This window comes from Portunus trituberculatus, chromosome 29 (assembly GCF_017591435.1).
Source record: "Portunus trituberculatus isolate SZX2019 chromosome 29, ASM1759143v1, whole genome shotgun sequence".
NCBI classification, from domain to species: Eukaryota; Metazoa; Arthropoda; class Malacostraca; order Decapoda; family Portunidae; genus Portunus; species Portunus trituberculatus.
Window position 1 is genome coordinate 5008999 of NC_059283.1, and position 26632 is coordinate 5035630.

At 41.2% G+C, this 26632-nt stretch overlaps 1 protein-coding gene across 2 annotated transcripts; it reads right to left on the reverse strand.

Annotated features, from left to right (window-relative positions):
• Nucleotides 1–79: 79 nt before the first annotated feature.
• On the reverse strand, nucleotides 80–25101 carry LOC123510635. Of its 2 annotated transcripts, none has more exons than XM_045265948.1 (10): nucleotides 24970–25101; nucleotides 18963–20209; nucleotides 18613–18771; nucleotides 17226–17379; nucleotides 12607–12821; nucleotides 12290–12497; nucleotides 11940–12187; nucleotides 11684–11761; nucleotides 1433–1582; nucleotides 80–624 (listed from the first exon to the last, which is right to left on the reverse strand). In XM_045265948.1, exons 2-10 carry the CDS (start codon nucleotides 20154–20156, stop codon nucleotides 136–138), a joined length of 2895 nt encoding a protein of 964 aa, XP_045121883.1. In that variant the 5' UTR covers nucleotides 20157–20209; nucleotides 24970–25101; the 3' UTR covers nucleotides 80–135. The 2 variants fall into 2 exon arrangements, with proteins under 2 accessions (XP_045121883.1, XP_045121882.1); XM_045265947.1 differs by lacking the exon at nucleotides 24970–25101 and adding an exon at nucleotides 23339–23602.
• Between the last annotated feature and the right edge of the window lie 1531 nt (nucleotides 25102–26632).

Here is a 26632-nt window from a genome sequence, read left to right on the forward strand (position 1 = left end):
CCTGGTGCAGAAGACTATGATTTTGTAAAAGTTACCCCTGTGTAGTATGGTTAATTAGAATAAATTCTGAAGCACCATAATAATTCAATAATTTTATTCACTTTGTAAATAATTGCAAAAGTAACACAACTGTCTCTAGACATCATACAACTTTTTCAATTTGCTTGCAACAGAGGCAAGTAAATTACTAAATGGAACATATTCTACCATGAAAAAGGAAATTTCCTCAATTTTTTTCTGGAACTCCATTCCTAAGGTATCTAATGATCCACTTGATTTGTTACAAATATTAGTTCCTTCATCTTGTTCCTCTTTTTTCTCACTTATTTCAATATTTGTATTATTCATGTCCTTTGGCATTAATTTTTTTTCCCTCACACTTACATCTGCACTTGTGGCACTACAAATATTGCTTGTCTCTGTGTTTCCCTTGGGGTTTATTTTCAATTTGCCACTGACAATTATCTCCTCCAACGCCCCACATAACCGTGCTAAGAATATGGAGGGGAGCTCTGGATTGCAGCAAAGGGAAGGCACAGTACAGCACCACCATTGAAAAATGTCTGCAAGATTTAAAAATCTCTCCCTGCAATCCTGTCCTTGAAATTTTTCCTTAAGGTAGATCTGAAAATTAATGAAAGCATTAAACCCTTATGCTAAATGACACTTTACAAATCCAGAAAATGTACATAATCAAGACATAGCTTTTAATTTATTCATAAGAATTTGGTATATGGTATATGATTATTACATGAATAATAGTTTAATGTTGAAAGCAATTAGCTCACAACTAGGAAGTGTGGGGATTAAAATCCTCAGGCAGATGAAGCCAATTTAGGTTTTTTTTTTTTTCATGCAGTAGTCCACTGATCTAGTACAGAGGTTCTCAAACTGAGGTTTGTGAACCCCCCAGAGGTTTACAAGAAGATTTCCAGAGGTGCTTACATGACTGATCTAATAATATCCTTTGCAGTACCATTGTATATTGAGTTAGTGTCAGTCACTAAATTAACATTCTCTTAGATGTCAGATTACAGGGGGTTCAGGTAGATGGTCTTATAAGTCAGGGTGTTCTTAATGAAAAAAAGATTGAGAACCCCTGATCTAGTAGATAATGAATAAGAAATGTAACTGGAGATGTGATCTTGAGGACAAAACAGTAGTTCTGTGTGTAATTCTAGGAAAAAGTCAATAATATTTTCCTCCTATTGATGTGTGGATTTTGTCTTTTTGGTCTTGCTGTATAAGACTTATGCCACATACTTCAAGTTGATGGAATGAAATGGTAAATAAATTAATAAATAAACAAATAATAATAAATAAATAAATAAAAATAAAACCAATAAATAATAAAAAATAAAAACATTGGATGGCTCTCACCTAACTGATACAAATAATTATTTGTGGTACATAATAATGTAAAACTTCTCACCATGGCAGCAGAAGTGAAAAAAGTGAAGCAGTGGTGGAGGGACACAGGTGGATGGAGGCTGTGTTGCTCCTGGCAGTGAGGTGGTGTTGGGACAAGGGACTCACACATCAGGTGCAAGGCCTCTTGAAATACCTCAAGCACTGGAAACACCTGTAAGGAAACCATTTCATTAATATATATATATATATATATATATATATATATATATATATATATATATATATATATATATATATATATATATATATATATCTATCTATCTATCTATCTATCTATCTATCTATCTATCTATCTATATATATATATATATATATATATATATATATATATATATATATATATATATATATATATATATATATATATACATACACACAGGCAACCCCTGCTTAACGAAGCTTCACACAACGAAATTTCGCTACAACGAAGGTTTCATTTTACTACCATCTGCCCGTTTAACGAACACCAAACTCGGTTTAACGAAGTTTTAACTAGGTAATTTTTTTCCAAGTTTGAAAGCCCCACCATATAACGCAAGCCAACAAGGTTTTGAATACACCAGGAGCTGCCGATACAAAGGCCTGCCTCAGGAGAAATCCTGGGACACCTATAGAATCAAGATCAAGATTAAGATCAAGCCTCTCGTGGACTGAGGCTGAAGAAACAGTAAAAGAAGTGGTAGAGGCAGTCAGGGCAGCTGAAGACAAGAAGATGAGTGTGGCTGTGGTGGGGGTCCTGCGGCGCCCGCGTGAAGGGGCACTGTATGAAAAGACAAGAAGAGAGACGAACCGGATGCTCTGCAAGGAATTCCTGAAGCTTAAAATGGAATGGCTTACAGAGAAGAAGAGGAATGTCAGCTTCCTGGAATTCGACGGGATCCTGGATCTAGACAGGCTCTTCGGCAGAGACGGCGTCCACCTCAACCAGGATGGAAACCAAAAGATGGGACGGCGACTGGCTGAGTGGATGAGGGCAAGGCAGATGTGCTGTGTGGAGATGGCTTGACGAGGAGGACCAATGGATGACGGCAGATAAAGAAGAGAACAAACTAACCAGGCAAGTGAATGTGTGAAGTTTGGCTGTATGAATGTGAGAGGATGGGGTGTGGGGAAGTTTGAGGATGTATGCAGGGAACTTGAGGAGTGGAAGTTTGACATAGTCGGGCTTACCGAGACTCACCTGAGAGATGACGTGTGAATGGAGGGATGTGAGTATGTCATGATAGGGAAGGGCCGTAGGACACAGGAGACACTGGGAGGAGGCGTAGCCTTACTCTACAAGAAAGGAAGAGGACTGAAAGTAGAGGAAATAGATGTGAGGAGGTGTGAAAGTAGTGAAGATGTGATGGCAGTGAGAATAGAATGTAAGAATAAAGTTGGCAGAACAGAGAAGATGGTGGTGGTGGTAATTTATATGACTGTTATGGGAGAAAGAGCTGATAGGGAGAATAGGAGGAAGTTTGATGTACTTAGAAGAGTTGAGAGAGCATAGGGAGGAAAGAGTGCTTGTTATGGGTGACATGAATGCACATATAGGTTTATTGGGTGAACGAATGAACAAGAACGGTGAAATGCTTGAAGAGTTTGTGGGTGAAATGGAGTTGGAGAATCTGAGGGGCGAGTGACTTGGAATGCAAGGGAGCATGAATCAGCGATTGACTACATGCTGGTGAATGGAAGAATGCGTGAGATTGTGTCACACATGTGGATAGATGAGGATGGTATGGTGGATATTGTGTCTGACCACAATATGCTGGTTATGGAGTGCTGGATGCAGAGTGAAAATGAAGTGGAAGTGGCAGGTAAGGAAAAGAGGTGGAGACTGAGAAATGTAGGGTGGGAGAACTTTCAGGTAGATCTGAGTGAGAGAAGGTGGGATGATGATGTAAGGGTACATGATGTGGAGCACCTGAATGAGAATGTGCGGAGTACTGCCGAGAATCAGATAGGGTATGTGAGAGTAGGTAGGAGAAAGAGAGTATGCAAACCACGGTGGAACAGTGAAATCAGAGAGGCCAGGAAGGAGCGAATGAGAATGAGTAGACAGTGTAGATGGTTGAGAAAAAAGAGACATGAAAGCGATGAGGCAGAGAATGAGTACCTGAATGCATGGGAAGAATATGTGAAACAACAGAGACTCACAAGGCGAATGATAATAAAAGCTAAAGTGAAGTGTGAAAGGAGTGTGATTGAATCTTTAAGAGAGAAAGGCATGGAAGGTGGCCATGAATGGTACAAGTTCATGAGAGGTGAGAATATGTCAAGAGAATGTTGGTGTGGAGAGTCTGAAAGTGAATGGGGAAGTTATAACAGAGAAGAATGAGATCAGGGAGGCAATTAAACAGTTCTGGGAAGAGGTGGGTGGTGTAGGTGAAGTGTTTGGTGTAAGAGAAGGATGTGTGACTCTGGAGATGAAGAATGCAGATGAACTGAATGAGAGAATCAGCAAGGAGGAAGTAGAGAGATGTGTGAAAAGGCAGAAGAATGGGAAGGCAGCAGGTTTAGACAGGATACCAATGTATAAAAATGGTAGGGAGGTTGTTATTGACAGGATGACTGAGGTGTGGGAGGAAGAGAGGGTGCCAAGAATGTGGAATGAATGCAGGGTGACTCTGTTGCATAAGGGAGGACACAAAAGTAAGAATGAACTGAAGAACTATAGGCCGATTGCATTATTAAACACAGTAGGTAAAGTATTAAGTGGAGTGCTGAATGAGAGATTGTGTAAATGGATTGAGCGAGCTGGAGTGTTGGGTGAGGAACAGAATGGTTTCCGTGTGGACAGGAGGGCTGAGGATAACTTGTTTGTGGTAAATGAAATGATTGAGAAAAAAAGAAAGGAGGGAGGCAAATTGTATTTAGGTTTTTTGGATATATAAAAAGCTTATGATAGGGTGGATGGAGAAATGTTAGTCAGAGTCTTAGGAAAGATTGGGTTGAGAGAAAAAATAATCAACCTAGTTGACACCAAAGCTAAATACAGACTAGGAGATATAGAGACAGACTGGGTGAAGAGTGAGAGAGGAGTTAGGCAAGGATGTATTTTGTCACCAACCCTTTTCAGTTTGTATACAGAGGAGTTAGCAGCCAGATTGAGAAGAATGAATGCAGGAGTAAGAGTTGGAAATGAGAAGATAGGAGTGCTTTATGCAGACGATGTGGTGCTCATGAGTGAGTCAGCAGTTGAGTTGCAGAGAATGCTGGATGTTGTGGATGGATATGGGAGAGACTTTGGAGTTAGGTTTAGTAGTGAGAAAAGTAAGGTGATGATAGTGAATAGGTCTGAGGATGAAAGCAATGCAGTATGGAAAATTGGAGAGAATGAGATGAATCAGGCACGAGAATATAAATACTTGGGGATGTGGGTGAGTCCAAGTGGGTGTGAAAAGACAAAGAATGAAAAGTTAGGCTTAGTGAATCAGTGGGTAGGACAATTGGGGAGTGCAGCAAGAATGAGAGCAAGCAAATATGATGTGCTGAGAGAGGTGTGGAAGAGTGTGGCAGTGCCCAGCATAATGTATGGTATGGATGTGATTGCAAGGAATGAAAGGAAAATTGACAAGCTAGAAGTGGGACAAAATAGAATAGGTAGAATGGCACTGAATGCACCAAGGTACACAGCAGTAGAAGCTTGAAGAGGGTGATGGAGCACCTTTAGGAAAAGACTAGTTAAAGCCACACTTAGATACAAGGTAAGGCTGGAAAGAATGGATGATGAAAGAATAGTGAGGAAGGTGTACCTGTGGAATGAAAGTGGGAGTCAGTGGAGGAAGAGGTGCATGAGAATGACAGAGAGGAGTGGTTTACAAGTGGTATGGGGGATGAGAATGGCTGGGAGAAATCAAAATGAGCGTGAATGGATCATGACAAGAGGAGGCAGGGTAGGAACTGAATGGGATGCAAGGAAATGGAAGAGTGAGATAGACAGAGAGGTGAAGTGGGTGGGACTGAATATATGGAAGAATGGGATGGAACGAAAGAGTACCCTGGAATGGTACAAGGAAAAGGAAGCCCTGATGTATGAAAGGTGGTATGATGGCAGCCTGGGTGGTGACCTTCTCTTCCGAATGTGAATGCAAGGAACTACAGGTGGTCTGAGTCCCGCAGCAAGGTGTGCCAGATGTATAACATGGGGGAGGACGAGACAGTGGAGCATGTCATGCTGGAGTGTGAGAAGTATGAGAGAGACAGGCATGAGATGATGTAAGTGATCTTGAGTGAATTAGGGCATAATAGGAATGAAAGAGTGGAGAAGACAGGAAGGGAATGGATGGTGTTGCTACTGGGACTGTGTAGAGAGACGAGTGAAAGGATGATGGAGGCTGTGAAGGAGTATCTGGAAAGAATGTGGCGAGCGAGGTGTAGGGATCATTAACAAAGAGAAATGCTACTTTTTTTCTGTTTTGTCTTTTTTGTCCTCTACAAGAGCAGCCCATCCAAAGGCCTGGCTCTGGAGCAATCCCGAGCCACCTGTAGCACCAAGACCAAGATCAAGACCAGTGACCTGACGCGGTGAGTGTAAACACGCCCTGAAACGCTCGGACCTTTTTTGTGATTTTTTTGTGCTTGCTGCGACCCTGTGTGGATATCTTGTGTGTACAAGATGCCTGTGTGCGACTGTGGTGTGTGTGGTGAAACCCTCACTGTCAGGGTGAGTGCAGTGGCGTGTGAGAGGTGTGAGGTCTGATATCATATGGCTTGTGTTGGATTCAAGTCCAATACCAAGGCACTGGTCAACGACAACCTCATGTACTTCTGTGATCTCTGCAAGGAGTTCACCAGGAACATGTGGAGGAGCTACCAGTGCCAGAAAGAGGAGAAGAGTGTACAGACAGAAGACTCTAGTAAGAAGACCAAGAAAAGTGTCCAGACCGAAAAGAACCCCAAGGAAGTGAAGAGCAGCCACACTGAAGAGGACGTTGTGGGACCCCAGCCCAGCAGACAAGAGGAAGGACCAAGACAGCAGCACACCATGAAAATGAGGAAAAAGAAGGCGCCAATCAGAATTATTGGAGACAGCATGGTGAAGACGATGTCCAGCCAAGTAAAGTGCAGGATGAGAGGGAGTGGCTGCACCAGCCTGAGTGGTGCCAAAATCACGGACATCAGGAAGAAAGTGGAGGAGAAAGCAGCCAGCATGGAGGACGGGATGCTGATCATCCAAGGAGGTTGAAACGGCCTAGAATATGTTGAAGACAAGACGGTGAGAAATGTTGTGGATGCTGTGAGGAGTGTAGAAGGCTAAGGCATGAGTGTGGCTGTCGTGGGTGTCATGCAGACCCAGGGAAGGACCGTTCTACGAGCGTCTGAGAAGATCCACCAACAGAAGACTGCAAAAGGAGCTGCTGAAAATGAAGATAGAGTGGATGAAGGAGAAAAAAAGCAAGCTGAGCTTCATCGATATGGACAGCGTGGTGGACCGGTTCAGCTTGTATGAGAAGGACGGCGTGCACCTGAACGACGTAGGGACTGCCAGGATGGGTCGACGGCTGTGTGAGTGGGTGAGGGCGAGGTCGCTGCAACCAATGGACCAGTGACGGGAGACGACAGAAGCATGCCAGGAAGAAGACACTAGCCAGGCAAGTGAGAGTGTGAGGATTGGATGCATGAATGTGAGAGGATGGGGTGTGGGTAAGTTTGAGGATATTCCCAGGGAGCTCCAGAAATGAAAGTTCGACATAGTCAGGTTTACAGAGACGCACCTGAGAGGTGAGGTACAAATGGTAGGATGTGAGTTTGCTATGATTGGGAAGGGACATAAGACTCAGGAGACACAGGGAGGAGGCGTAGCCTTTCTCTATAGGAAAGAAAGTGGACTTAAAGTAGAGGAGCTTGGTGTGGGAATGTGTGAGAGCAGTGAGAGTGGAATGCACAGATGGTCGGGGCAAAGTGGAGATGGTTCTGGTGGTGGTGTACATGACTGTCATGGGTGAAAGAGCTGAGAGGGAGAACAGGAGGAAGTATGACATACTGAAGAGAGTTGTGAGAGAACATGGAGGGGAGAGAGTGCTGGTGATGGGTGATATGAATGCACATGTAAGAATTCTGGGAGAACGTGTGAACAGGAATGGTGAGATGCTTGGGGATTTTGTGGATGAAATGGAGTTAGAGAATCTGAATGTAACTTTGGCTGAGGGACGTGTGACTTGGAGTGCAAGGGAGCAGGAGTCAGCGATAGACTATGTGTTGGTGAATGGAAGAATGCGTGAAATTGTGTCACACATGTGGATAGATGAGGATGGTATGGTGGATATTGTGTCTGATCACAATATGCTGGTTGTGGAGTGCCTGTTGCATGGTAGGAAAGAAGTGAAAGTGGTGAGTAAGAAGAGAAAGTGGAGACTGAGAGATGTAGGGTGGGAAAACTTCCAGGTGGACCTGAGTGCAAGAAGCTGGGATGATGGAGGTGTGCATGATGTGGAGCACCTGAATGAAAGACTGCTAGAGGATGTGCGGAGTGCTGCAAAGAGCAAGATAGGGTATGTGAGAGTAGGCAGAAGAAAGAAAGTACGTAAACCATGGTGGAATGATGAAATCAGAGAGGCTAGAGGAGTAGACAATGTAGGTGGCTAAGGAAAAAGAGGCATGAAAGTGATGAGGGAGAGAATGAGTACCAGAATGCATGGGAAATGTATGTAAAGCAGCAGAGAATGACAAAGCGAATGATAGTGAAGGCCAAAGTAAAGTGTGAAATGAGTGTGATTGAATCTTTAAGAGAGAAAGGCATGGAAGGTGGCCGTGAATGGTACAAGTTCTTGAGAGGTGAGAATATGGCATACATTGGTGGAGTGGAGAGTCTGAAGGTGAATGGTGAAGTTGTAACAGAGAAGGAAGGAATGAGAGTGGCAATCAGACAGTTCTGGGAAGAAGTGGGTGGTGTAGGTGAGGTGTTTGGTGCGAGAGAAGGATGTGTGACACTGGAGAGAAAGAATGCAGATGAACTGGATGAAAGGATCAGCAGGGAGGAGGTGGAGAAATGTGTGAAAAGGCAGAAGAATGGGAAGGCAGCAGGGCCGGATGAAATACCATATGAGCTGTATAAGAATGGAGGTGATGTTGTGATTGACAGGATGACTGAGCTTTTTAACCAGGTGTGGGAGGAGGAGAGAGTGCCAAGAATGTGGAATGAGTGCAGGGTGACTCTGCTGCATAAGGGCGGACACAAGAGTAAGAATGAGTTGAAAAATTACAGGCCGATCGCGTTAGTCAATACAGTAGGCAAAGTGTTCAGTGCGGTGTTGAATGCCAGATTGTGTAAGTGGATTGAAAGAGCTGGAGTATTAGGTGAAGAGCAGAATGGTTTCTGTGCAGACAGGAGAGCTGAGGATAACATGTTTGTGGTGAATGAAATGCTTGAGAAAAAAGAGGGATGGAGGTAAATTGTATTTGGGTTTCCTGGACATAGAGAAAGCTTATGATAGGGTGAATAGAGAAATGCTAGATAGAGTCCTAGAAAAGATTGGGTTGAGTGCCAAGATAGTCAACATAGTGCATAGCATGTATGTTGATACCAGAGCTAAGTACAGTTTAGGAGATATAGAAACAGACTGGGTGAGGAGTGAGAGAGGAGTTAGGCAAGGATGTATGTATTTTGTCACCAACCCTTTTCAGCCTGTACACAGAGGAGTTAGCAGCAAGAATGAGAAGGATGAATGCAGGAGTGAGTGTGGGGAATGATAAGATGGGTGTGCTTCTTTATGCAGATGACGTAATGGTTATGAGTGAGTCAGCCGAGGAGCTGCAAAGTCTGCTGGATGTGGTTGATGGGTATGGAAGAGATTTTGGAGTTAGGTTTAGTAGTGAGAAGAGTAAGGTGATGATTGTGAATAAGTCGGAGGATGAATGTAATGCAGTATGGAGGTTGGGAGAGAATGAGTTGAAGCAGGCACAAGAATACAAGTACTTAGGGATGTGGATGAGTCCAAATGGGTGTGAAAAGTCAAAGAATGAAAAAATAAGCTTGGTGAACCAGTGGGTGGGTTGTTTAGGAAGCGCGGCAAGGATGAGAGCAAGTAAGTATGACGTACTGAGAGAAGTGTGGGAGAGTGTGGTTGTCCCCAGTATAATGTATGGTATGGATGTGATTGCATGGAACGAGAGTGAAATTGACAAGTTAGAAGTGGGGCAGTGTAGACTAGCTAGGCTGGCACTGAATGCACCGAGGTACACAGCAGTAGAAGCCTTAAGAGGGGATATGGGATGGAGCTCTTTTAGGAAAAGACTTATAAAAGCAACACTTAGGTACAAGATTAGGCTTGAGAGAATGGATGATGCAAGAATAGCAAGGAAGGTGTATCTGTGGAGTGAAAGTGGAAGCAAATGGAGAAAAAGGTGTATGAGAATGACAGAGGAATGGTCTACAGGTTGGGTGGGCAGTGAGAATGGCTGGGGTGAATCAGAACGAGCTGGAATGGGTCGTGACAAGAGGAGGCAGAGTGGGAACAGAATGGGATGTGAGGAAGTGGAAGAGTGAGTTAGACAGAGATGTGAAGAGTAAGAGACTGAATGAATGGAGGAATAGGATGGAACGAAAGACTACTCTGGAATGGTACAAGATGAAAGAGGCCCCGATGTATGAGAGGTGGTATGATGGAAGCCTGGGTGGTGATCTTCTCTTCAGCAGTAGGGCACAGTGTATGGATGTGAATGCAAGGAGTTACAGGTGGTCTGAGTCCCGCAGCAAAGTGTGCCAGATATGTGACTCGGGAGAGGACGAGACGGTGGAGCAAGTGATGCTGGAGTGTGTGAAATATGCCAGAGACAGGTATGAGATGATGCAAGTGGTGTTGACTGAGTTAGGGCATAATAGGAATGAAAGAGTGGAAAAGACGGGGAGGGAGTGGATGGTGGTGCTGCTAGGACTGAGTAGAGAAATGAATGAAAAGATGATTGAGGCGGTGAAGGAGATTCTGGAGAGAATGTGGTGTGCCAGAAGTACGGACAGTTAGAGCAAAGAACCCTGTTCTTTTTTCTTCTTTTTTTGTGTGTGTGCCTTTCTTTTGTCGTCTACAGGAGCTGCTGATCCAAAGGCCCAGCTCAGGAGCGATCCCAAGTCGCCTGTAGTATCAAGATCAAGATCAAGATCAACACGTGCACCACTCACTCCCATGTTCAAAACAATAACAGCATCAGCAACAGCTCTGTCTTCCCTTGCTCAACTTACCACCAAAACACCCTGCAATGTGGCCTAGCATTCCTAAGAAGACCAGGAAGTCTCGTACTCTCAAAGTGAAGCTGGATATTATTTACAGACACGAGAGAGGCGAGGAAACTATAACATTGCTCGCCACCATCTTGCCTCCATTTACTGTCTACTATTTTCAATTCAGCCAACTCTATTAAGAAGGCTGGTGAGACCGTATCTTCCTTGCAAGTTAAAAGAACCACCTGAACTTGTGACTCTACAATTGATAAAATGGAAAGCCTTGTGGAAATGTGATACACAAGTTTTGCATGCGGTACAATGATGTGCCCTTTGTTTACATTCCACAGGTTGCCAGTTAGTGTCTTTCCTGTTTCACTCTCCCTCCCTTCATAAATTTAAGATCATCAACATTATAAAGTTACGTACATACACAATAGTGAACATCATAATTGCTTAAATTAAACTGCCTAAATGCTTAACTTCATAATTTTTACTTTCATTAAACCTTTCACTGTACTATGATGCACTCTCACTTTGTTTACTCTCAATGGAAGTTCAAGTCAGGGGTTAAACTTGTTATAATCGGTTCGCTTAACGAAGTTTCGCTTAACGAAGTGTTTTCTAGGAACGTAACTCCTTCGTTAAATTGGGGTTGCCTGTATAAATATATATATATATATATATATATATATATATATATATATATATATATATATATATATATATATATATATATATTGAATAAATAATAACAATACAAATAACAGTAAATGCATTTGTGTGGAGTTATATGCCAATGTAGTGTAGCAGAAATTGATGTATTAGAAAGAAAGCACAACTTGGGAATTTTTTCCACTAAATTACTCAAATTTTACATGAGGAAACACTTGTGAATGTACACATATAAATGTCCTAGAATCAGCTAGCCCAAATTTAAGAAGCAAGGGAGCCTGATGTACACATTAATAGATAACTTCTATTTTGAATGCTGAAAAGAAGAAAACTTATTGAAAACAATATTTCACTCTTAATATTAATAGGATAAACATGAACACAATGGATAATTTACCTATGTATAAAAATGGAACAGATAATGATTTAACTCACAGCATTATGATACCCTAGTACATGTTCAGTTACAAAGAATGCTGATGTCCATTCCCTTTCACTGCAGTGTGGAAGAAGCTGTGAAGTGAGAAATAAAGAATACCTTACATAAATTTCTGACTGTATTATTAAAGAATAATCTGATTTATAGATGTAATATATTTTGACCATTTGAATGAGGAGCCACATAACCATATATCATATTTTAAAAACTTAGTGAATGTAATTCAGTCTGACACAAAACTGAGGTAAGTACCTGGAGGAGAGTAATAATCCATTTTGACTTTGACATTCTTGGAAGTATTGCACTGTCTAGAGAGGCAAACGTCACTGGACTCTGCAGATCACCCTGTGATGGGTCAAGGCATGTTTTCACCAGTGCCTGCAGCAAGAAGTCAACAGTACATCCTTTGCTGAACTCAGCACTCACCAATTGTGAGATGTGTGTAATACTCCATGGATGTAGGTTATACTGGCACACTATTTGCTTGAGTAAAGTGATTTCTGAAGAGAGAGAGAGAAAAAAAAAAAGAGAGAGAGAGAGAGAATTATATACTTCTAAAATATGAATTAACACAAGTATTTCTTGATTGTAATATTTCTTACCTTTTTCAAATTTCTTCTGGTTGATAATCATGTGACTGGTAGTCCCAAACAGGATTGTGGAGGCCAGGCACCTAACAGTAAGACATGTACTTGCCCCTTGACCCTCCAAACACAAAGTGGCATCCACTATATGCAGGAGTGCCATCATCACACTCACCACCTCTGGCCCAGGCCTCATCACCACACAACCATCAAGCTCCATAATCTCCTGTCATCATGAAAACAATATTATGAGTGTATGAATTTTGGAAAAGTTAAGAGTATTCATACAATAATACAATGTCACATGATACACAGTGATAAAGAAAATACAATACCTTCAGTAATTCAAGAGGCAAAATCAGTTTCCCAAGATTTGTATTACAGTCTACCATCATGAATGGCTTCACCATTAACTGCAGGACCTCATCTTTGTCTAAGAGTCTCTTCACACTCAACAATTGTTTTACTAAACCACTAAATGCTTGCTCTTCTCTGTCACATAACTCAGAGCATTGCCAGTCTTCCAGTGTGGATGCCAGAAGAGAGTTACCTGCAAAGAAATAACATTTTAAAATCAAAATATGGTTTGTTTGAATCTAATTAACTTAAAGTCCCTGTAGTATAAATGTACATACAAAAATCTGACATGGAAAATTTAACCATAACTGTTCAAACTTTAAATAGAGTGAAATTATCCATTTGTTAATTTTATAAATATATACAGTAAGTCCTCGTTATAAGGTACATATGTGTTCCTGAAAACCTTACCATATATCAAAATTACCATATACCGAATCCATTATAACATGTACTGATAGGGAATGCATTCCAGCACGTTAACAGTCACCCCTACAGAAAAGAAAATACATGAAAATAACAGTGTAACAAAATTTTTACTTTTTTTTGTCTTTGGTCAATTAATGTTATTTTCTATTTCCTTTCCTCTAAAAAACGAAGAATATAATGCTTATTCTCTTTAAACTTTGATTTTTATAAACTGGCCAGCGATTAATGTGTTAACAAGTCGATCATCAACAGTCATTACTATCTGCAGTCATCAAGCATGACATCCAGAGGTTGTAAGCATCCGGCAGACGCATTTTGCTACATCTGTGGCAAGTTTATCAAAACTAGAGCTAAAAAGTACTCTCTGGAAAGATCACTGAAAATGCGCGAGGCCTACAATGCATATTTCGGCATGCCTGTCGAGGATCAGGACAAATCTTGGGCACCTCATTTCACCTGCGAACTCTGCAAAAGAACTCTGGAAGGTAAGAAAAACACTAATATATCTATATATATATATATATATATATATATATATATATATATATATATATATATATATATATATATATATATAATCATATATACTTTTTTATTTTAACATATCCTATTACACTGAGTTGAATGTATCTGTATTTATATACTTATGTTTTCATTCTGTGTTTTACAGGTTGGTACAGAGGAAAAACAGAGCTACAAGATATGCAATCTCCCGAATTTGGAGGGAACCAACTGATCACTCAAGCAATTGCTTTTTCTGTATGGTAGACCCTTCCAAACATCGAGCAAGCAAAAATGCGCCTGCTATCATATATCCTGACCTTCTGTCATCCATTGCACCAGTGCCACACTGCTCTGAGCACCCCGTACCCACTCCTCCTAAGAGAGAGCAGCAGTGTTTACAAAAGGAAAGTAATTCAGAAGAACATGAAGACACTGATCCAGAGTTGAGAGACACAACTGATGAGAGAAATCCACACTACCCCAGCCAAGAAGACATCAATGACCTGATCAGAGATCTTGGCCTCACAAAGTCAAATGGCGAGCTTTTAACGTCGAGACTCAAGCAGTGGAATTTACTAGACGAGTGTACACATATCAGGTCAGAAAAAGTGTCACCAGCATTTTTCAAGCTTTTTCACTCGTCAAGATGAGCTTTGCTTTTGCCATAATGTGACCGGTCTGTTTGAGGCAATTGGAATTACCCTTAACCCCAAAGAGTGGTGGCTGTTTATCAACAGCTCGTGCAGAAGCCTCAAAGCAGTGCTCCTTCATAATGGGAATATGTAACCATCTCTCCCCCTCGCCCACTCTGTCCAGCTCAAAGAGGAATACAAGAGTGTCAAGATGTTGTTAGATGCCTTGATAAATAGAGAGTACCATTGGGAGGTTATAGGAGACTTCAAATTGGTGGCTTTCCTGATGGGTCTCCAAAGCAGCTTTACCAAGTATCCTTGTTATCTTTGCCTTTGGGACAGCAGAGATACCATGGCACACTATCTCAAGCGAGACTGGCCACAACGAACCGAGTTTAGTGTGGGGAAGAACAACGTCAAATGGGAGCCACTGTTGGATACCAGAAAAGTAGTTTCCTCCACTCCACTTAAAACTGGGCCTTATGAAACAATTCATCAGAGCTCTAGATAAGGAGTCCCCAGCTTTCAAGTACCTCCAAGATTTCTTCCCCAAGCTGTCTGCAGTGAAAGTTGAAGCCAGTGTCTTTATTGGTCCACAAATAAAAATGGTCATGGAGTGCAAGGAGTTTCCCAAAAAACTCTCAAGGACAGAGAGAGCAGCATGGGACAGCTTTGTCGCAGTAGTTCTTGGCTTCTTGGGGAATCATAAGGCCGAAAACTATGTGGAGCTTGTTGAGAACTTGGTGACAAACTACAACAAGATGGGTTGCAGGATGTCTCTTAAAGTCCACATCCTTGACGCCCATCTTCATAAATTTAAGGAAAACATGGGAGCGTACTCCGAGGAGCAGGGCGAGCGCTTCCACCAGGATATATTGGACTTGAACGCTCTCTCTCTCTCTCTCTCTCTCCTTGAAAAGCACCTCCATTATTACTCCTTCCTTTGCCATCTTTCTGCTTTCATCCCTCTCTCCCTCCCTCCCTTCCCTCCATTTCTTTTACCTTTCCTCCACTTGTCCTTCCTTTCCCTCACCCCTCACCTCCCTTTCTCCTCCAATTTACCTCTTGCCTTTGCTTACGACATACCCATCCTGCAGAGAGAGAGAGAGAGAGAGAGAGAGAGAGAGAGAGAGAGAGAGAGAGAGAGAGAGAGAGAGAGAGAGAGTCAAAACCACGTGAGTTGTGAAGAAGTTAGCTCACACACACATTCTCTCTCTCTCTCTCTCTTTCTCTCTCTCCCGTTTCTTCTCTTCCAGGGTCTTATAATGAAAACATGATGGGAGACTACATCTGGGGGCTGATTCGTGAAAGTAATCTACAGTATAAGCGTAAATCTAGAAGAACTACTCATTTCTAATGTGTCTATTCTCTCACTGGTGTAATTCTGGAATAAATAAATGCTTTTATTGCATTATATGTCCTTTTGTATCTATTTTGTTCCAAGTCAAACTTCAAATTTGCCACTTTGTCCCTATGAGAATGGGTAAATTTTAAAAAATGTCATTATCCTGGACACAAAAGCAAAATTAGAAATTAATGTAAGTATTTTTTCATGTTTTTTAGACATAAGCAAATAAGAAATAACTGTTTCAACTCAAGGACAAAAGCTTTGTTACACGGTGATATAATCATTCAAAAATAAGTAAATAAAAAAAGTAAAGTACTGCGCAAAAGAAATAAACAGAAAATGTTTTTATTTACCTTTCAATCGCCATGTATTCTATCAGATGATGTACTTCCCGAGGCTAAGGGACAGTAGGAATTTCAGCCCTTACTCATTTTCCACTGAGTGGGCAGACAAGGATAAGACATCGTCGTCTGCACTGTCGGAAGCAGATGTGGAAGGGCCAGCTGTAGCAGGATCAGCATGTTTCAATGGTTTGAAGAAAGAGGATATTGAGGAAGTGCCAGCTGTAGCAGGGTCAGCAGATGTGACTGGGACGGCATGTCTGACTGGCTTGAAGAATGAGTAGGTGGAGGACTGTTTAGTTTTTCTTGTTTTTTTATCATAGATTTCTTGATAGATCTTGACACTTTTCTCTATGTCATGAGCCACTTTGCTACTCCTGGCAGGATTTGGGTCATGTTCCTTCAGGATTTCCAGAGCTTTTCAGATACCACTGAGACATTCTAAGTGTTTTGATGTCCAGGCCACGAACAGGTTCTTTTCCTTGTCTCCCTCTTTTTCTGCCTCCTGTAATGCCTTGTCTACCACTATAAGTTCATCATTTGAGAGAGATTCAGCATGGCTTTCCAAAAAGATCTTGAAAATCATCATCATCAATTTCATGAAAGCTAGCCCTATGTCACAGATTTACTGTCATTTCTGATTGCACCGATGTCTTCTGCGAAGCCTGGGAAGTCATACGCGAATTCTGGCCATACTTTACTCCACGCCAAGTTCATGGTAGACATCTTAACTTCATCACAAAATGACTTGATGTTATCTAAGGTGTTCTTGATGTTATACAACTTCCACCATTCACTGATAGTGGGCTTGCCAGGCCCATCTGTGCCCTTTATCAGTTGCTGCATGGTTCGCCACTGGTAGTAGGCTTTCAGTGTTTGCCATGATTATTATGAATACGTATATTTGTGCTTACAATAGACCCTTTAATATTCCATTTCCTCATCTAATTAGTAATGCATGTAAGTAATATCTAATGAAGTTAAAAAAAAAAAAAAAAAAAAAAATGGGGAAGAAGAGATAATAGGCTACAAGGGTGGTCAAGTTAAGTCAGTACTGTGAGTGGCAGGCGAGGTGTGGCATGGATGATGTCATCACCCCTGCTCCCCTGCACTGGGCCCTCTCGGATGACATGACCGGATACCGTATCTGTGAATTTTTCTTACTGTATATCGAATTGAGGGTAGTAATTTCCAAATATGTACTGTAACTGTGAGTTTACCGAATAAAGAATTACCATATAACGAGGACTTACTGTACCTTACAATTCTGAGATAATACATCTAAAAATCATAACACGTCACTCCATGCATCTCTCTTTTTCAAGTGCTGGACTGCAACTTACCTGAGGGCAGCTTGGCCAGACACACTTGTGGAATATCGGCCAGAGTCTGAGCCATGACTGGCACCAGACCAGTCATAGTGACAGCCAGCCTCACCGCCTCTTGCACCACATCTCGCCCTGACTGAAGGCACAGCCACACATGCCTTCCTGAAGGCTGAAAGACAAAACTTTGATCAGATTAAGCCCATTACCATAATCTCATTTAGAAATGAAGGAAATAACTAACTATCTGCAACATTGATACCTCAATCTCTCAAGTCTCCATCCATACTATACCCCTGTGGCATACTGACTGTTTCCAACTGTTGACTGCAAAACATGAATATATAATATTAAACATAGAAGGAGAGGAACCAATACAAAACTCTAAAATTTTATAGATTTTATATAGCAATAAAAAAATCATATGCAAAAATGAAGTGAAAACAATAAAAGATACGTATTAGTAAATATAATGATGATGATGATGATGATGATATATATATATATATATATATATATATATATATATATATATATATATATATATATATATATATATATATATATCATCATCATGGTATTTCATTAATAATTATTAATGAAATACCACGGTATTTCATTAGTAATTCACTATCACTCAGTGCCACGGAGTCAAGGTTATCCTCGTGGCATAAGCGTATATGAATACTAAGATATGATATCCATTATAGCAGGCAAGAGAGGAGTGGAAATGTCAACATCATGATGACAAAGTAACATGTAAATAAAAGGGTCACAAGAAGAAGAAGAAGTGGCCGAGTGGCCGCGAGTATCCCGCTTCGTCTGTGGCTCATCTCATCTCTGCTTTATTTTTTGGTATTCCATGTAAGATTTCACTTTATGCATTACAAAACAATCCTTTCTTGGGGCAAGGTTTGTAAAAAGCTAATAGAAATGTTGTTTTGTGAACATAAATGCATATATAAGACAGTAACACCACTTCCAGAGGTGGTGTTCCCAGCAACCTCAGAGCAACCTGAAAGCAACCTTGTCACTGTCCCTCCAAGCGTTCATGGTTGCCTTTTCGCTGTAAGAGGTTGCTCTGACGTTGTTAAAGAATCTTGGAGCCAGCTCCAGGAGCGCTAGAGACAGAGGCGGGGAGCCAGCCAAGCCAATCACAGCGAAACTACTGCATTCGACCCCTCACCCGGCAAATTCAAACCCAGATAATTCGCCAAAACGGATGTGGTTGTACATTATGCGGATTTTTGGTCTAATTTTATATAGTACGTTAAACCGGAAATTCGTTAAATGAACGTTCGTTAAGTGGAGTATTACTGTATATATATATATATATATATATATATATATATATATATATATATATATATATATATATATATATATATATATATATATATGTTACCTCAGCAGCATTTTCATCAGCTAGCTGGTTGAAAACAGAAGTTAACTGCATTTTAAATGAAGGAGTTTTCAAGGTGTCATCAAGACCAGCAGACAAGTTGTCTTCAATAATGGGCTTCAACTGGTCTGGGTTCAGGTCTGCAGCTAAATCCACCACCACCTGAGAAAATATAATATAATATAATATACATATATATATATATATATATATATATATATATATATATATATATATATATATATATATATATATATAAAGCAAAATGAACAAATAAATGAAAATTTCATTCCTTACTGTAAATTAAGTAGTTACTTAGCTAAAACTTTAATAATTAAAAAATTCCAACTTACATTTATGGACTCAGGAATGTGTGGCTTGCTTGTTTTTACCCATTTAATGCAATTCTGTAAAAGTTCCACCTTCATTCGGTCATCAAGAATAGCAACATGCTCTTTCAAGCATCTGGAGGCATCAGTGTTAGCAATGACACCTTCTCTCTGAACAAGGATACCCAGTAGTTTCTCTCGTCTATCATCTTTGGCACTTATTTCCTCTACAAGTTGTTCAAGGGTTAAGTCTTTGTCAGGATCATAATCAGGATCCATTGCTGTTTGCTGAAGGAATTGCAAGAGTTCATGGTATTCACTAACAGCCAAGTCCTCTTCTAATTGTGAATGAGCTCCCAATAGTCTCAGTATAAGAAAGGCAATATTGCAAGTAACCATTTGAATACTCTTGGCTTGTGCTTTTCCAGGCTGACATGCTGATGGTGTTGAACAAAATGTGGCACTCTGGGGCAGCTTTTGTTCACTCCATTCCATCCACAAGGTAACCGTTACTTCTCTGCTGTTGTTCTGGCACAGTGTTAGCATTGACATAAGAGCTTCTTTGGTATATGGAAGGGAAATATTTTCAGCTGATGTGTTATTTGTTTTCCACAACTTGGTCCAAGTTTCTACACATGAAAATGTGTTTGGATCCCTAATTTCATATCCTACATAAGCAGCTAAGAGTAAATACAAGCACTCAAACATATAGAGAAAATAATAACCACTAAACTTAATCAAGGAAGGAGTTTTACTTGATACACTTTTTGAGAAAAAGAATTTCACTAACAGCTGAAGGCATTCAGTATTATCATGTGAACCATTCTGATGTGCATGCCTATACTGCTGGCTGAATAGCAATGACTTTAGAAGTTCTACTGAGATAGCTAGTGTTACAGGAGTAACTTCATGTGTGTACTGAAAATATTCCTTCATTAGTGTTTGCACTACATGGGATGGGAGCCAAGACAGAAGTGGGGAAAGAACAAAATAAATCTTTTGGGTGCGAACCACTGTAAAGAAAACAGAATATGAGAGATCTGGCAAAGATGAAAACAATGACTGAAAGTCCTCGCAATTTTCAACACCTGAAAGCTCTCGGATTTTTGGTAAGCACAACAGCAAAAGTACAGATGCCTTCACTTGAAAGTGTTGTATTTCCTCTGATGCTTGGCTTGCTGGAACACTGGTCGCCTTCCTGTCCTTCTTGACACGCATGAAACAATTGTTCACATTCTGAATTAATTTATCTCTGTTCACTCCATCAGAACCTGTAAGAAAGAAAATGCAACAACTCTGTAGCAATGTTTATAACATTGTACTTTATCAATGTTAAGCTTTGGAAATTACAAAGTATGTACCTTAGCCCCTAAACAACTCAACAAAGATAATCTTACCAATAGGGGCTCTTCATGGAGCAGCTAAATTATGCACATATAGCAGTGTACAAAACATGTGGGGACGTTTTGCTTTACTGTCATGCATGGTTATGTTACAGTGACTTGATATGTCTCGTGCTGCATCATAGATTTTAAGTCCATGACCATGAGGTCACTTTGAAGGATACAGTATATTGTATGTGTGTATTGGTTTCCAGTGTGGAACAGTGCATGCTTTTTTATGTCTCTTTCATACAGCAATAACAGCTGTCCTTTTAATGACACATTAGAACATCATCAAGCACCATGTGTATATGTGGCAGCTGCAGCAGTCAACATCACATACACACATCGCTACTCTAGTGATACCCAAATGCAATGCAGACAAATTTGAATACCAAGAATTTATTGTGCCATTCTGGAAGCAAAAAAGACTTGGTGTACACTTCTTAAGATGACATGGTGTTTTGCAGAAATTATTTGAAAAGCTAATGAACATTTTGTGGCACCAGCATCCTTTGAAAACCTCCCACAATAAGGTGCTATATTTTCTTATCATTTCCTTCCAGACATTCACAAAAACCCACTGTATACATAGGGAGGCAGTGGCGTAGTGGATAAGGTAGTAAGCGTGGGATTGGGCAGACGTCCATGTGTAGGTTCGAATCCCACCACACACCACCTTGAAACTTTGTCATTTGTTGAGTGGTTTAAAGTTACCTACATGTCACCATGATGCCCAGATTCTAGGTGGAGGTGTGACTGCCATGCACCAATGATGTGCTTGGGTGGTAATATGGGCCCTAATATGGGTACCACTATAAATAAAATTACCTATGCCGCTGATGGATGGAAGCTGGACAGCACTTCCCATACTCTTTAAGTATACCTACAGGTGCTATACACCATAACATTAGAAAAGAAAAAGAAAAAAGAAAAAAAAATATTATAAGGTAAATTGGCAGAAATATGTCACTACCCCTCCATCCCTAACAAGCTTGGGGGCCTGTGAAAATGTGGGGTTTGGGTAGGGTAAGATGAGTATTTTCAGGGGAGTAAATTATCACATGGCGGATTATGTAAAGCAAGGTTTTAGTAAAGGTTTGATAGGTTAGAATATGTCAAGCATGGTAATGATTTTTTTTCTAACAGTAGGGATATATTTTTTGACATCTATGGATGGAAGTTTTACATGCACTGTTTGTATCATAATGATTACTGAACATGCTTTGTGTGTTTTAAATGATTCTGGTATTGTATTTGTCATGTATTTGGTGATTCTGATAATTTACTCCCTGGGAAATACTAATTTTTGTTTCAACTCACCAAAAATCCCACATTCCCACCAGCCCTCTCTAATGCAAGTTAACCAGTATGCTCAATCATTCATCCCTTTCACTGGTAATCTCTGGAACTCCCTCCCTGCATCTGTATTTCCAAATTCCTACAACTTGTCTTCTTTTAAGAGGGAGGTATCGAGGCATTTGCTCCCCTAATTCTGGCTGACGGTTTTGGCACTTTTTGAAGTCTTTGGAGAGCCAGCCCTCAAGTGGGCCTTTTTCTAACTTTCTTTTTTTTGCCCTTGGCTGGCCCTCTTCCCTATGAGGAAAAAAAAAATTAAAAAAATAATAAAAAAAAAAAAAAATAATAAAAACTACTTGTTAGGGATAGATACAAAAGCCTGGATTAGGAGGCATCCCAAGCCACTTGCAGCATCAAGAGGGTTGGTGACATTTTCCTGCCACCTTATCATATCATATTATACATATACAATGGGTTTTGTGAAGATTTGGAAGAAAATAATAATGTGCCAGAATTACACTGGATTATTACCCCTTTAACTTCCTAAAAAGATACATATGGTTAGGTCTAGTTCTGTAAGGTTGATTTATCTAAGGACAGGATGCCTCTCTAATTGGTTAAGGAGAGGTGGGGGGGGGATCTACTGCCTTACGTTAGTATGTTCAGTTATTGGGATGGTAACATACAAATTGGTATTACTCCAGTGTTTCACCACATTCCACTAGGTGTTTTTTACCCACCTCATGAGATAGAGCTCCTCATTACGAGTATTTTGAATCCCATATTTATAAGGCGTAACCTATTTATAATGGCGATAGTGAAGTTAAAAGATTTAATCGTATTTTTGGCGATCTCACTCCCGAGTCAATAGAACAGAGGCAGACTAGCAGCGGCTAGCGTGCGGACCAACATTAGTGACTTGTTTTGTTTGAGCTATTGTTTCCGCTGATTGGTTACTTCCGTTTGAAAGTGAACCGGCGGCCAATGAAAAAAAATCATAATTTATTCAACCAATCACGGTGGCCTTGAGGCTCGCGGTATGAATTTGAATTCAGCTTGAGGCAAGATGCCCCCCACTGTGCAGATTGTGAACTGCATTACTTCAAAGTTATCGCTGAGTTTTTCGAGGACTCTGTTAAATCCGTACAGATTTTACGTGATCACGGCGTTCTACCTACTGTGGTGCAGTGTCCGAGACTGTACGTACAGGGAAGTGTTTTTTACCCACCTCATGAGATAGGTTAGGTTAGGTTAGGTTAGGTTAGGTTAGGTTAGGTTAGGTTAGGTTAGGTTAGGTTGGGTTGGGTTGGGTTAGGTTAGGTTGGTTTAGGTTAGTTTTGGGGGTGATAAAAAAAAAAACTGGATGATTTGCGCCAAAAACAAGTGGTAAATTAATTAAAAGCAAGCCAAAATCTACCAGAAAAAATTAGTTTCGTCCAGAAAAGAGAATGTGGTGAAACTGGATATTTACCTACAAATTATAGAAATGGCTGGTATTTTACTCTGAACTAGCAAATATATAGTTTGTTCACCCTAAATAAGTAAACAGTAACACTTGTGGTGGCAGCCAGGTAAACAATAAAACGTGGTATGGACAATAATTCAGTGTCAGCAGATTCTCAGCGTGAACAAATTAAAGAACACGTGACCTGAGGAAAAAAATATATATATAGTACGGGTGTATAAACAACAAAACAGTACGGGGAGGTCCCTTCTTACCCTGTGCAAGTCTGAGAGCACTGAGGAGCCACAAAAGCTGCTCGTCCACTTGCATTTTCAGGACTCAAGCTTCTATATATGCTGTCACTTATCGCTTCATCAGCTTCTACTCGTACTGGAACTCATTACACATCTCCATCCTTGTCAATGACTTGCGGCATCATGGTATTCAAGATTCAAAAGACCAAGTTTACGCCGCCACTCGCCCAGAGCTGACAGAAACCTCAACCGAGACGGTGCCTGTCCCTCCTCAGCGGGGAATTTTTCGTTTATCAATTTCCCCAGATTTCTTGAGATTTCCTTGAGTTGAAGATGAGATTTCCCTAAAAATTTCCTTGAACGTAGAATTTCTTCCCCTCGTCATTGTTTGCATGCTAGTGTGTAGATAGATAGATAAAATATATAGATGGATAAAGATATAGATTGAATAGAAAAGATCGTAGATAGATAAGTCACGGTAAACTGGCCGGCCGCCGGGCAGACTACGCCTTCACTACGGGTTCCGACCACTATGGGCGGAAGCGTTTGGCAACAATGTTAAAAATATACTCATATGTGTATATATTCATGTATGTATGTACGGTATGCATGCATGTATGTATGTATGTATGTATGCCTTTCACGAAGCAGTTTTCCTACCAGTATTTCAAACATAAGTGACATCTGCCATCCTTTTTTAAGTGGTACCTAGCTGTCATTAGCTACAGGTGCCTCTGACGCATGGTGCAATAACGATAAAAAAGTTATTGTACCATGCCTCTGACGTATCAGCATACCTGCGATCCACACTCCACCTTCCCGTCTGTCCCCCACTCCATCCCCTCCCCCATGTTCCTCATATCTCCGCCTCCACCCCCCTCCCACCTTCTCTATCTATCTATCTCTCGCGTCGCTCCGCTCAGTACCTATCAGCTGAGACACTCGCCTATTTATTCTTTATTCTTTAGTCTGTCTCCATTCCACCTAATATTTTTCCAGCCATGGATTGCTGTGTGAGCCTGGAAAGCTTGTATCCCGGAGTAACAGTTTGTAAGCTCTCAGCCCAGAAACTACGGCAAAGGGATTAATTAGTGCCTTTAAGCGTTTCTCAAGAACTGAACGAGATTATTACACACCAATAGTTAACTGCTGTGTGTGTGTGTAATTCACTGTTTGATCTGCTGCAGTCTCTGATGAGACAGCCAGACGTTACCCTACGGAACGAGCTCAGAGCTCATTATTTCCGATCTTCGGATAGGCCTGAGACCAGGCACACACCACACACCGGGACAACAAGGTCACAACTCGATTTACATCCCGTACCTACTCACTGCTAGGTGAACAGGGGCTACACGTGAAAGGAGACACACCCAAATATCTCCACCCGGCCGGGGAATCGAACCCCGTGTGTGTGTGTGTGTGTGTGTGTGTGTGTGAGAGAGAGAGAGAGAGAGAGAGAGAGAGAGAGAGAGAGAGAGAGAGAGAGAGAGAGATTAGGAAAGGTAAGGCGTCCAGAATTTTAATGGCCACAGTTTTCACTATTTTAATACCCCACATGAAGCTGTATAAAGTCGTCAAATAGTTAGGCACAATGGATATGGAAACGCGTCATGGTACAGAAGGGATTAAGACAGTTTGGGATATTACATTACCTTCACTTGGCACTTGGAGCGAGGGAGGAAAGGCAAGGCAAGAACGCAACACGCCAGCCAGCCAGCCAGCCAGGGAGACACGGAGACCCCAGTGAACTATGAGTGAGGTAGAGACGAGACGGGAGAGCTAAACTAGTGGAGTGGGTAGTGCGGCGACCACTATAGCTTGGTTCATCTGGGGAGCGTTGCCCAAGTAACCAACACACACACACACACACACACACGTACTTACTATCTGGAAGCTTTACCAAATCTCTCCACTCATTACTCCGACTTTCTCATCTGTCTGTTGTGAAGAGCTAAGAGGAATGTTGAATTAGGATTATGAGAGAGAGAGAGAGAGAGAGAGAGAGAGAGAGAGAGAGAGAGAGAGAGAGAGAGAGCTATTCCATTCACTTGCAGCGATACAAGTGGAAATATGTAATAGGTGAAAACAATTTGATGTGTAGGCATTGTTTTCAGTAAGATCTCAAGCACACACAGTGACTTGCATACACTTATTCATTGGGGTTAACTAGTATCAAAGCTATTTAGGGTGTGCGTTGCCGTAACCCCTTCAGTACCAGGACGCGTTTCCTATGCATTCTGCTATTTGGTGATTTTATACAGCTTCAGAAACTTATGTGGGGGATTAAAATAGTGAAGACTCCAGCCATTAATCTTCTGACCTCCATAGACCCTTCCTAATGTCAATAAAATCGCCTAATCAAACCCAAAAATCAAGGTAAAAGAATTGCGAGGAACCTTGATTTGTTCTCGCCAGCCACTCCACGAACGACGATGGAAAGTGGAAACATGTCGGGTGAAAACAAGGCGCTGTGTTGTTACTGTTGTCGTCCATAAACTCTCAATCTATCTCTGTGGGCACTGTTGTCATTAAGATCTCCAGCACTGAATTACCGCCATGCACTCAGTTATGGGCGTCTGAGTGAGTCGAGTCTAATCCCTTAAGTGGCATTTTACGATAGTTTGTGTGTGATTAGATGATTTTGCTTACAATAAGAAGGGTCTACGGTGTCAGAGATTAATGGCCAGTTTTCACTATTTTAATCCCCACATAAGTTTGTGAAGCTGTATAAAATCATTGAGTAATAGCCAGAATAAATATGAAAACACGTCATGTTACTGCAGGGGTTAACACGGCGGGGCGAGGCGAGGCGATAGAGGCACCTTGCTTTGCTCCGGGCTATGTGTTTCCTACATATCATAGCTTCCCCTTGCTCAATAAGCGCTAAGAATAGGACACATTTCGCTATACGCTATTACTTGCAGTTTGTGTTGACAGACTAGGATAATAAAGAGGGACGCCAGAGATGAAACGTATACAGAACGGTGAAATAACGACACACACACACACACACACACACACACACACACACACAGCTCAGTGGTTGAGCGCTGGCTTCCGTCAGAAGTCAGACACTGGGTGAGATACACACACACACACACACACACACACACACACACACACACACACACACACACACACACACACCACACACACACACACACACACACACACACACACAGCTCAGAGCTCACACACACAGTGGGTAACACTGGTGTCTCGTCATAGACACACACACACACACACACACACACAGTCTCAGTCCTATCCGAAGATCGCTCTATGAGCTCTGAGCTTGCTCCGTAATGGGGAAGG

Coding starts and splice junctions, on each gene's coding strand:
- LOC123510635 (XM_045265947.1), bottom strand. CDS start 23,393: ATGCAAGTGGACGAGCAGCTTTTGTGGCTCCTCAGTGCTCTCAGACTT. Junction 20,210..23,338: donor TGCTCTCAGACTTGCACAGG/GTAAGAAGGGAC, acceptor TCTTTCTTACAG/GTTCTGATGGAGTGAACAGA. Junction 18,772..18,962: donor ACATTCCTGAGTCCATAAAT/GTAAGTTGGAAT, acceptor ATATTTTCTCAG/GTGGTGGTGGATTTAGCTGC.